At 40.7% G+C, this 12,703-nt stretch overlaps 1 protein-coding gene across 1 annotated transcript in view; it reads right to left on the bottom strand.

Annotated features, from left to right (window-relative positions):
* Positions 1 to 8,680: 8,680 nt before the first annotated feature.
* LOC104290478 (chromosome unknown open reading frame, human C1orf159) overlaps positions 8,681 to 12,703 on the bottom strand; it is an 11,258-nt gene continuing 7,235 nt past the window's right edge. Inside the window, exons 7-9 of the mRNA XM_009889577.1 lie at positions 11,391 to 11,416; positions 11,022 to 11,052; positions 8,681 to 9,326 (exon numbers count right to left, since the gene is read on the bottom strand). Coding sequence (XP_009887879.1) covers positions 9,229 to 9,326; positions 11,022 to 11,052; positions 11,391 to 11,416 — 155 coding nt within the window. The 3' untranslated portion in view covers positions 8,681 to 9,228. The remainder of the gene's footprint in view (positions 9,327 to 11,021; positions 11,053 to 11,390; positions 11,417 to 12,703) is intronic.

The following is a 12,703-nucleotide window of genomic DNA, read 5'->3' as shown; positions in this document are numbered from 1 at the left end:
ATTTGTTTCCTTCTTTTATAATTAGCATTAAATTAACTACCTGTAGCTAACCACCTCCCCTTCGTCTAATTTGAAGAGCTACAATATTGATATCTAAAGGATTGACCGATACATCTCCTGGTGCTAGGGCATTCAGCTATTTTCTGCCCTACCAAAATGAGATTAAGCAGTGAAAATGAAAAGTAAGCTATCCTGCAGCCGTGTATTTGCAACAGGAAGCACTTCTCCATTAAGTCTTCTTATTCTTTCTTCACCAATTTTTCACTTCCCTTCTTCAAGACTAAGAATGTTAAACCTAGACAAAGAATTACACCACTCCTTTCTGTGAGTCAGATTTAGATTTTTACCAGAAGCATAAAACCATCACCAGCATTGGGCTGACTGAACTCTCCAGGGAGTTTAAGAAAACACCACCCTATTTTATTTTGATGAAACCTGTCTTCCTAATTATGTAAAACATAAAGGAAGTCTAACTGCAAAACAGCAACCCTTTCAGATTCAGGATTGCCAAAGTAAATAGATCTGAAAGGGGTTTGCAGTCAGCGAGACTGCTTTCCCGGGGTTGGAAAAAAGCCCCGAGCCGTTTTGCCCAGGAGTATCTATGTTTCATAAAGCCAGGCCCACACAAAGACACCACCCAACTGGAGGCAGATTCAAAACCAAAAGAAGAGTCCAAACGAAGCAGTGCGTTTGGAAGAAGAGTGACATCACCCAGCAGTAATTTTCTTGATGCCACCCATCAGCAACACATTAGAGCAGAGTATTCAACAATTCTGGTTTTCCTGCTCTCTCGCCACACTCCACCCTACAAAACACAAGTGCAGACACAAGGGATTTTACGGAAAGCACAGCTAAATGCAAGAAAAACGCTGGTTTAAATTCTGCTGCTGTTTCTTTTAGTAAGTGGACAGGGGGGAGGAAATTATATTGCAAGTACTCAACCTAAAAACATTTTTGTCTGGATGGATTTAGGACCTGCTTTCCAGCTGACTGAAGCCAGCGGGCAGCCTTGCTTTGCTTCAGTGGGACAAGCCATTAAAAACACCCGGACAGACACAGAGCAAACCTACAGAGAAACTAAAGCGTGCCCCAAACCAGAGCTGCCTACCACACCTCAGGCTGGCTAGACTTCACAGCCACCCCACCACCACGCTCTGGAGCTGCTGGCAGTGCCCGCAAGAGCCGAGGGATGGCTCCAGACAAGCTCAGGCCAAGGAAAGGCAGGCGGGCAGGCTGGATCCGCCCAGCTAAACCAACCTCAGATCAAGGGACGGGCACAAAGGTGCTTTCACAGCCCCTGGCAAGTTACCACAACCCCTGCTCCTGTTCTTTGCAGCCTCCCGAGATATCGCTCCCCAGCCTTGCAGGTGAGTCGGCCACCCTCGGCTGAGGACCACTTCCAAAACGCCGATTCCAGTAATTGTCAAAGCCTGCTTTGCTTGGGGTGGGCTGCAGAGCAGGGACAGCCCTGAGCAGAGCAAGCACCGCAGGGTTTGCAGTCTAGGCAATCTTTATTGCCTCAGAGACAAGGAAAAAGCTTCACATACAGCACCAAACATCACCTGGAGCCTGCTAAATCTCCACTGGGCTCCCTGAAAACACCATACATGTCAAACAGGCAATGCAACATGGAGCACTGGGACTGCTTGTGCTCAGGCGAGTATGGGATATTCGGCATCCCAGATCCTCCTCTGCTTGGCCTTCTACTGCTAGGAGGGGTTGTCCCACAGTTCGGGAAGCTCTACTTCTGTACTCACGTTGTGGAAATGTGCATGTAGGACACAGCAAACTCTTCAAGATTCAGATTAGCCTGTGCAAACTCAATACAAAAGCCAGAGCTATTCTTCTGATTCATGTTGCTTAGGGATCTAAAAGATGATGACCCAGAATGTATTATGAAAACAACAACAAAGAAAAAAAAAAACCCACAGACTACAAAACACTACATGCCATGCCCCCCCAAAACCAGCCCCCCTCAACTACAAAATTCAGTAGAGTCTGATGAAATTAGTGTCATATAAATAATACTAAAAACACCTACAGAAAGATCAGTACCTGGCTTGTGACAGCAGCCACTGGACTTAAGGAACACAAACCATACCAAGAAATCAGGGCATGATCAAAGTCAAGATATGAGGTTTAATCTCATACTGAATTGCACTGTGTAACACCATATTCCATCCAGATAATTGTCTTTATCACTCCAGCAATAGAAACGTAACTATCTGGCCTGAGTAAAATCTCATCCTCCCCTGCTTTAACTGGCTCTTTAGTTAAGATACAGACCATAAACTCTCATCAAGTGAGCATCCAGTTCAAGTAATACTTAACCTTCACTGGTGCTCTTTGCATTTTGTCAGGTATTTGACCCCTAGAATTGCAGGTTCAACCTATTTCCTTTGAGAAGGAAGATATGTTTTACTTCATCCAGTTGATGGCACATATATACAAATTGATTATCGCAATTTGTATCAACTGAAAGCTGTTATCGAGCTTTCGTCTACTTAGTTTGTCAGCACAGGCAATAGAGGAAGCTAAGTCAGCACAGATGCTAAAGGCTTAGTGAGAGAACAGAGCGCTGCAGAGCACACTTTTTCTCAGCTGCTTGGATTCAAAGCACAACATTAAACTAATCACACCTACTGCCTTTTTGACTTCTACTGAATGTAGAGAAGGTGCCCGATGGTTTAATTTCATAGGTTTAATTCCCTAGCTACGTGAAGTATGGAGAGTCAGGACTGTACACGTGTAGCTCTCATTAGACAGAGATGTAAAACCTCATATTAGCTCCCACCAGCTCTCCCAGCCAGCAGGACAGAAGCCAGAACTGATTTGGGGCTTGTTTACCAACAGGGCTAACAAGAACCCACGCCTCTCTGATGGAACTGTTAGCATGGGCGCACTTCCACGCTATCAAGGCCGTAGGGGTTTTGGAGGAGAATTTGTTCAAATCCTGCTAACTTATAACCGGGGCAGCAGCAAAGCTACTGAAGGACTGTTTGCACCTTACAATGTAAACTTGTCCTTATCAGATAAGGTCATGCTAAAAATAATTCTGTGGTGATAGGGGTCCCAAGACCTGAAGAATCTTCTGTCTCATCCCTAATTTCTGCACTGCCAAGACTGATTTGTGGTTTGCTTCTAATTGTAAAGGTCACGGTCCAGCCAACATCATTGAAATATGACTGACTGCCATTTTTGTCTTTTCTAGATTTTTTTTTGCCAGCTGTGATGTACACTCAGTTTTTGCACAGCAAGGGGTACTGGTGATGGGGAATGCAAATCCCCCACTTATTCTTGACTATACTAGACGTGATGCAATTCTGCTGGGAGGGCAGCAGCAGTATCAACCAAATTACCAAATGTCCCAGTTCTGGAGGCCCGGGACATGGTCAGTTATGCACTGGGAAGCGGACTGCCGAACTCATTTCACAGCAGTCAGACCGCAGAAACTTGCGGTCAGTAATGATTTGGGATGATGTGAATTGGCAGCAGATGCTGATGAAATGCATTTTTCCCCTCACTGTAACATATCTAATCACAAGGGCCCTCAGGATAATTAAGGTCCTGAACCTTACTACTAATGGCTCATTTCTCAATACGTTATAAACTAGGAGTTAATTATTTAATATATAAAGTTGCATGCAAACATGATGCCTCCCCACAGTTAACTTATTCCTAAATCATTACCCTCAGCACAATTACTGCTAAAACATTTCTGTAGCTGTTTTAAGCTCTGCCAAAAATATTTTGAGCTGCATTTAAAATTAGCTTCATTTTGTGTGTGTGTGTGTATATATATTTAAAATTAACTCTTTTTGCAAGACTCCCTTTTCCTTACCCTCACTGAAAGTTTCAGATTTCATTATGTAAATGTAGGAATTCCTCATATCGTGTGGAGCGCATACCAATGTTGGTGCCACCTCCTCTCCTTTGTAGGTTGTATCTCGGGGGCCTGCAGTGTGAACACAGGGGAGATAACAGAGAAAGGAGCAGAGTGAGGTTTAAGTTTGTAAGAAGAGATCACGCTCTAGGAAAGAACAGTTACGTATTGGTATTTAAAGGGGAGTAATTGCCATCAGATAATCATTGGAGCTTTACAGGCACTGGCATCAAGTTATAGGAATTTGATGAGCTGATGGACTATACTACAGCATTGTGGAACAGCGTTTTAGAAGTTGAGTGCTCCACTCCAAATGACTGCATTCCTGTGGGGACTGGGATTGTGAAGGAGAAGAGAACATTACAGTTTGATGGATGTCAAATTGCAACAAAGCAGATGACTTATTTATAAACAACACTCATTACCAAATCAGTATGACATGTTGAAAACCTAACCCCTTCTGTATTAGTCCTGTTACAGCATGCAGCAACCTTGATGGTAAAGACCTAATCATTTGAAGCAAATGCCTCAGAGCTGCATCACATCTTATTGAAGCTATTATTTTAAATCACTTTTAACACTTCTTTACTAAGGGACATAAATCACCAGGCTCTGAAACAGGAAGTGCAATTATCTGAATACTGTTGCTTCCAATCAGTTAGCAATAAAAATATGTCAAGGCTATTAAAATGATAAACACGATATCATTTCATTTTTTTTTCCCCTCACCAGGGACCATTAAAAATAAATGACAAAAATGCAAAGCAGCCTTTAGATATTCAACAAACCTCATAGTGTTGGTAGCAGGAGCAACGCAAGCACTCTTCAGGTATTGGCCCTCTCTTAAGTGCATTCTTTCAAACACCTTAAAATGACAACCAAATTATTTCTGAGTGCAAGCAGGTACAACTTTGTTTTCCCAAAGTTACCATCACACCGTTGTACACAGTAGCTTGGCACAGCACAGCTACACTCTCCCGCCAAGCTCAGCCATTTGTAGCAGACTGCATTTCCGTGCAGTCACGCACAGCTGAATCTCACCACCCAGCTACCTACAAACCTCAAGTAGAAGAGAAAGTCTGAAGCTTTTGCATCCTATTCTTTCCTAGTCTTCCATTCTCTTCTATTCTTCTATAGTTTAAGAGCTTTCGGCCTTCAAATCTTACTGTCAGGAAGTTACAGACTCGTGCCCGTAATCCCAGGTGTACTTCCAAGCAATGCTCCCAGGAAGCTTTTGATGGAGGCAGTGGAGAGAAGAGGGGAAAAAAAAAAATGCAGAGAAAGACACAAGAGAACTTCAGAACACAGTTTCTGCAAACTTTGATTAATCCCTAGGGGTTGAATTTAAGTCATTATGTTACTATGTTTGCACAAAGCTTTATCACTTAATCTAGCAAACTTCACGCAGTTTCACACAGCAAAACTTTAGAGCGCCTGTATGCAGCATCACTTCTGTCTCTCTCTTTATGCACATGACACCAGCCTTCTGGAGGGCCTGTAACCAGGTAACAGGTATTAGTGAAACGCATGGTTTTAGACTCACAATTTTAAGAAACTGTTGTCACAGTCTTCCATCTACAATGCACTCACCTTCAGATGGTGTCAAATGGATAAGGGAGACAGCTCCTCTCGGGTATGCAAAACAGTCTCAAATTGCACATCCACTTACAGCTCTCCCCAGTTCACTTACTGCCAATTTCACCCACTGAATTGAGTCGGGTGACTAATGGCAAGGACACTTAGTACTTCCTCTTCCCAAAGGCTGTTACATTTTGGTGTGCACGGTGGTCAGAGTCCATTTAACTGACAAATTCACTTTTAAGTCTTTCTCTCCCAGTGGGATAATTTTCCAGGTCAATTTCTCTTCGTATGCCACACTGTCACCTTGGCTTTGACAACAAAGTTTATTAGACTTTCCACAGTGCATGCACAGTACGCACTAAAGCATTTGGCTTATCCTTCCTCATCAGCATACTTCACTAAAAGCAGCACCTTTCTCATACAGCAGGCTACGTTAGCTAGTTTTGGGAGGGAAAAGAGCATTGCTCAATTTAACTACTAGTATTTCAGACCGTATGGCTCAACATCCGAATTTCCTTTGGCTCAGCTCTTACTATTAGGGATTGTTTTGGCAACTGGAGTTAAGAACACAAGATACATTTGTAAGAAAGAAGTCCAACAAGAGTACCAAATTCCCAAGGAAGGAAGGGAAAGCAGAAAAAGAACACACTTCTTAAGTTAATCAGAGATCGGATGGGGGAAGATATCCAAACCCAAGACCATAATCTTCACTTCAATTGATAATAAATTGTCCTGATTATCTCAACTTCTGGTACATTTGGCACTGTTTAGCAGCCACCTCTTTTAGAGTTTTCTTGCTACTCCTGCTGTCTTCTTTGAATAAGATTTAAGTAAACATACACTAAGGTAAAAATTCTATCATTTACTACAGCTACATTCTCTGCCAAAGAGTTACCTTGATGCCACTACAGGTAAGGCCATTATAGGTGGCTTTTGCCATATGGTTATAATATAGATGGTTGTTTTGTTTGATTGGTTGTTTTTTGGTTTTGCTTTTGGTTTTGGTTTTTTTTAACTGTTCTGGTGGAGGTAACATGCCATAAGCTGAAACAATGATCTACTTTGGGTGCTAATTTTGCTCCCTTCGTTCTGTGCTTGAAAAAGAAACACATGAATGACCTCCACAGTCATTAAAAAAAAAGCTCAAATATGTTTATTTTGGCACAATTTAAAAATATACAAATACATTAAATATCAGGGTTCATTAAAGCCAATTTTTTAAAATATATATAGGTATGTATTATTATTTTGAAGGGAGATGGAAACCAAAACACCACATTATATATTTAATTTGACAGTGCAAACAAACAAGAAACTGTTTAGACCAGAAGTCCACTGTGTCAGACAGCAATAACAAAAGCTGAACAGTTCCTGAAACACAAAAAATAGTAAAAATATCTGCTGCATTTTAAAGAGTTTCCTGGGGGAAGGGGGGAGGAGTATGGGAAGGGGAAGAGATGTTATCATTGAGAAAAACTTGACTGCACAGAAGTCAGATCACCAGACGCTTGACATTAAACTAAGTTACAATATGCACTTGAGAATAAGATAGGGTTCAGACAGTACAGTGACATGAATGATCCTTCAATAATTTATGCGTAGAAAGAATACATTAGCAACTAAGCAATACAAGAATGCACTATCATTGACAGATTCGCAAGCAGGAACTTCCTGCTATCAAAGGTGCAGTTTCTTGGCATTATTTGCATAGTTACTCCTTTTACTTATCAGTTAGGAAAATATTCAGCAACTAAGTTCAGGAAAAACCTATGACCTCCAGACATAATTTCTACCTGTGGAAAAAATCTCAGCAGCACAAAGATAAAAAGACATCAAAATGACAGAAAGAAAACTGCCATCTCCTGAACTTGGAACATATGAACTATAAAGCCGATTTCATATTGGAAGCTGAAGGGTCTCAAAATGCCATTGTCTGCTGTCTTTAGTTTTATCCAATAGAACAAAAATTTTATTTATCATTGTGATAGCAAGACAATCTTAAGTTTCTCCATACAGCAATTCAGGCTTTTTTTTTTTTGGCACAGGGGCCTCTTCATGGTTTGTTCTTTACCCCCAGTCTTTGCCCTAGCGTGTTTGGATGCTACAAGAGACCTCACTACCTTGTAAGGAGGGAGATAAAAGTAAATACAACTGCACTGAAGCTTACATAAACCCAGGTCTATTCAATAAGATAAATATAACTCCTCCCATTCCAGTTCTCATCTTCTAGCTTTGAATAAGCTTCTAACCACAGAGAAAAGGGAATCTGGATCACAAGGTTTGGACTCTCCATATGGGTGTCATGTCAGCTCAAGACAGTTATGTTCATATTCTCCTGAAAAAGAGATCCGACTGTTCCAGTTTACGTTCATGCCAGCGGATGCTGATGAAGAGCTTCCAAGTAAGTTATTTTAGGAGCATAGACCCATACTGGAGTGCCAGCTAAACCAAAAGAGGCAATAGCAACACAGGCAGGTGGGAACGCACAAGCTGCATAGTTATAATTTCACATATGGTGACAGTGACACTTCAACCAATTTAGCAACCTCAGGTTTTTCACTTATTTCCAGTCACCCACTCTTATGCCCGTACCACTGTGCCCATTATGCTGATATATGTGTTCACATGGCAACACAGTCAACCATGCTAGGAAAAAAACCTCTTTTACAGCTACTTTAATTTCCTGATCAAGTGACTACTCAGCCACACAGCTGGCATAAGACGGGCAAGAACAAGCATCTGAGTGGGGGCTCTTTACGCTGGCACTTTCAACAAGCTCTGTCATAAGGTGCTGGCCTGCAGATGTCAGGCAAGTTAACGAAGGGCTTGACCAAAGAAACCCCTTATTGCATTGGCAGAAATTCACCTGACCTCTCCAGTTCATCTCAATGCTCATTCACATGTCCAATGGATGCACAGCTACCCTGCAGGAATTTTGGTTTCCCCTTCCTCTTCTGCGTTAAGGGAAGGAAACTAGTGGAGACAGTCTTTGCAGGACAGACATAGCAGCCTATTGGTTACAAAGCCATAGCAAATGTCTCTTTGTCCAAGGCCCAAGCTGAAGCCAACTGGAAAAGCTTCCCAACAAATTCCCACACTTGGGATTGGACCCATGCTGACCACAGCCTTCAAAAGCACCAAGAACAACAGTATCTGGATAGCGGGTCTATATTCACAGTTAAAAACCAGGGCCACCTATGTCACAGGCTGAAGAGGATGCTCCAGAAGGCATCATTTTTTGCTTCAAAAGGATACTGCATGTTAAGTATTGTTATATTGTCCTACAACGTTAAAGCAGTGGCACTTAGTGTTAGCATTTACAAGTGGGTCCTTCAAACAAGTCCACATCCTTGAGTAATCCCAGCATTTTGTGTTGGCTTGCAGCACCGAGACGTTCAGCTCTGGGGACACAGAACACATCACAACACAGGAAGAAGAACTTGCCAAAACTGAAAGTGTACCAAAGAAAGGCAGATTCTTTCAAGATTTTAAACACAGCATCTGTAGGAGACAAATGAAACCACAGAGCTGGAATAGTGCATTTCAAGATCACCACAGCAGTTCACCAAACTGGATGTAGCCTGCCATCAGTATCTCTGCATTAGTTCATTGCTCTGTTAACATTTGGCACAAACCCTTTTACGCAGTAATTTGGCTTCCATTTAGGTCAGCTGCTTGCGATGTTTTCCTGGCACTTCAGTGGATTCAGAAAAAGTTTCTTCAACACTGGGTACACTTATAAAGTCCTCAGTCAAGAATGAAGGCTAAACATTGCTGACCCTGGTTTCGGAAGAAGAGATCATAGCAGCAGATGCAGACGACACTAGTGACCGTTCTCGTCTGACATATCGTGGCTTCCGAACTGAAACAGTGGGCACAGAAACATCATTAGCACCTGCCATATAAGCATGCCTTTATCATTAATTCATAACACCACATTCCACCAAACAATTCCTGAGTTAAAGTCATTCTGGACCTTAAAAAAACAAAACAAATCCAAACCACAACAAACCCTACATAGAGCTGATATAGCAAAAGTCCACAAATAAACTTTTTAAACAAGCTTCTTATGGCCTATTAAATAAGGTGCTCATTACAAAGTGCCATTTCCATTATTTGTATTTAGAGTACACGTAGCTTTCCATTTGCAGCCCTAACAAAAACCCCCACAACTGTACTTCCTTTTGAAACAGATATATAAATTAAGATAAGGAAACTATGATTTTTCACAGGCAGAACTGGCTGTCAGTTTAACAGCCAGACCCAGACGAAGTTTGGAACACATCTAAAAATGTTTAAAAGTTAAAGACTGCATTAATAAAAATTAAATTTTAATTATACCATCTTGATTAAAAAGTCCTATGCATACATGAGACCAGAAATTTTGCTGAGCTTAGAAGGCCATTATTTCTTAAGTTTTTACAAGATTTGGTCTGTCTCACTTTTAAGTCACCACAAGTTCTGTCATTTTCTTGAAAGTACAGCATAGAGACAAGATACTTTACTAGATTACCCTGGCCAAATAAATCCACTTTCCTAGCCACTCTACGTTACTTTCATGTACAGATATAAAATTTTCTATCATTTGCAAAATATATCCTTTGCTACCCACTTCTTTTCAAACTTTGTTATGTGGTCAGAGACACTTAAAAGAATGCCTTGATTTGATTAGGTGTAATCCTTGCCTTTTTAAATATATATTTTGGGAGAGTCATATCTAAATATTTCATGCTTTACTAGGCTCTCACTGGCTCATTAATAATATAAGAAAAGCATGTACCATTTCCTAGAAATAGCACAAATTTAGAGGCCCCCCAAAAGCTAGTTCTTGCTCTTGGATTACCCAGATCTAGCCTACAACAGCGGGTTAGAGAATGAGCTTCTCAGTAATATTTGTAGGTTGAAATTATGAAAAATTGAGGAGGAAAACTGAGACAAGCTAATTAGATGAAATATTCCCCAAGAAATAACTTTCTGCCTGAGTTTCACACGCAGTAAAAGCTCACCTTGCCAAAAAGAACCCACCTACAAACATACACACACACATATAAGGGTATATTCCAAACAGTCTATGTTATTTGTTTCAAGAAGCTGATGAGCTTCAAATCAGGAAGCCTGAAAGTGAGCCAACCTGGCATTGTCAAGAAGCTTCCAATCCTGAAAATAGGTCCCAGGCTGAGTAATTTACTTTTTGAGCACTTATGAAAAAATATTGCATCTGCTTGTAAGATTTCTCTATTAGGATAGAGAAGTCAAAGATCTATTTTAGGAGCTGTCAAAGATCTATTTTAACATAAAAGTACTCCATCAATACTGTATGCCTACATTAATTAAAGCAATAAATCCTATCAAAAAAGGTCTACTAGATAGATTTTATTGGATTTCTGTCCCCTCAACAGACTTCCACAGTTCTGTACCAGGCAATTGTTTTGACTTGCTTGTGTTCTCAGCACATCCACTTCGAGATGGTTTGCCGGCTTTTCAATAACAACATGCACAAAAGGGAAGCCAACAGGTAAATTTTTGTAGCAGCATGCCCCAGAGAACAGTTCCTCACCTGAAGAAGCTGGGGGAGGTATCATGGATGCCTGCATAACAGAAGAATGATCATGTCAAACAAAGCACCTTTTGTCTCCACAGTCATTCATTAAAAAAAAAAAAGGAACATTTTAGGGTTCCAATAATTACTGTTTACATGGTCTTTCTTGGATAAAGTAACTCAATAGAATCCATACAGTCAGTATTCTTCTCTCACCTTTTTTTTTTTCCAGTTTGGAAAAAGAACCCCAAAAAATCTTTTATTTTTATTTCAGTCTCTCATACATCAGATTAAGTACCTCCCTAATGAACTGTTAAAACTTTAACTTATTGTTTACTTGATGGTTTATGCTTGCTTGTTCCTATTGGAAGGACAGAATTTACTTACTGTTTCACTAGGCTGGAGAACAGATGCTAAAAGAGAGAGAAAGAGAGAGACTAACCATCATTATTCTAGAAGGCTAGAACGGCTAGTTTTCTAAAAATACACATGTGCAACAGAATAGTTCTATTGTTAAAAAAATAGTTTTGTCACAAAGACTACCAGAACAGATCAGAACATTCAGCAATGCCATTAGTAGAATAAATTGTCTATAGACTCTTTTCAAGACTAGAGATAAAAGGTTGCAAAGGTCTTATTTTTGACTTATTTAGCTTTGAAAGAAGGTAGCCACAGCAGTATCATTAATATGAAGAAGCTTCAACAGGAAAAAACTGGGAGCCAACTACCACAAAAAGGCAGTACAAATAGAAAACAAGGGAGCAGTGAAAGATGCAACCCTTTTACATACGTAGTTGCCACCTTTATTGGCCAGATGATAATCACCACCCAGGCAGAATGAAAGCTAACATGATAATAAGGCAGAGAAATGTTTCTAATGCTTCTCCTTTAAATGAAGGACATCAGCGCTTTAGCCTGCTGGACCAGAGTGAACTATCAGTACAAAATGTCACACCAGTATCACTGAAGCCTCAGAGGTCTGGTGTCCTGCCAGCTTAGAAATGTCACAGCACAAGCACTCTTGACCCACTTAAAAACTGAAGGAGAATCTTTCACTAAACTAAATTTACTTCAAGACACACGCAAAAGCAACCCAGAGGTTTCAGTATGGCAGTTGCGATTTGGATACTAGTAGTTCCTGTGGCACTGATCAACTTAGACCTTAAGTAGCTACTGTTGTATGCTTTTACATGAAATGACACCACAGAGACTGCAAATGTAACTTTCTATGAAGTTGCTATGACTAGATACAACGTTCTTAGCCAAATAATGGAATTGTATTGCTTCACCCACCCCCTCCTTTTTCTCTTTTTAAGCTTATTTCTGTTGTGACAGTCTAGCTTGAGCTTGGTCCTGTAAGACAGGAATGAAAATAACAGGAGTTCTATTTGTTTAGCAGACCTAACCAGTAAACAGCTTGCTTTCAACAGAAGGAGCTCTAACACAGCAAATGCTGTGATAGAGGTTGTCATGGGAATCATTCAAAGTGATTGCATAGAAGGGGTGAGAGCCATAGATCAGCCTCAGTTTCACGCAAAACATTGGGCAAAACGGAGACATCACCTTCCACATATTTTGCTCACAACCTCCCAGAAATTGAAAACCATAGAACAACTTCACAAAAAATGAAGCATCTGAAAGAGCCAGATGTCTACATAAAGTCTTGGTGCCCTATGGCTAAGCACATCCCAGGTGTTCTT

The sequence above is a fragment of the Charadrius vociferus genome, unplaced genomic scaffold, assembly GCF_000708025.1.
Source record: "Charadrius vociferus isolate BGI_N301 unplaced genomic scaffold, ASM70802v2 scaffold477, whole genome shotgun sequence".
Classification (NCBI taxonomy): Eukaryota; Metazoa; Chordata; class Aves; order Charadriiformes; family Charadriidae; genus Charadrius; species Charadrius vociferus.
Note: the sequence above shows the minus strand (reverse complement) of the source record. Positions and strands in the feature narration are given on the sequence as shown.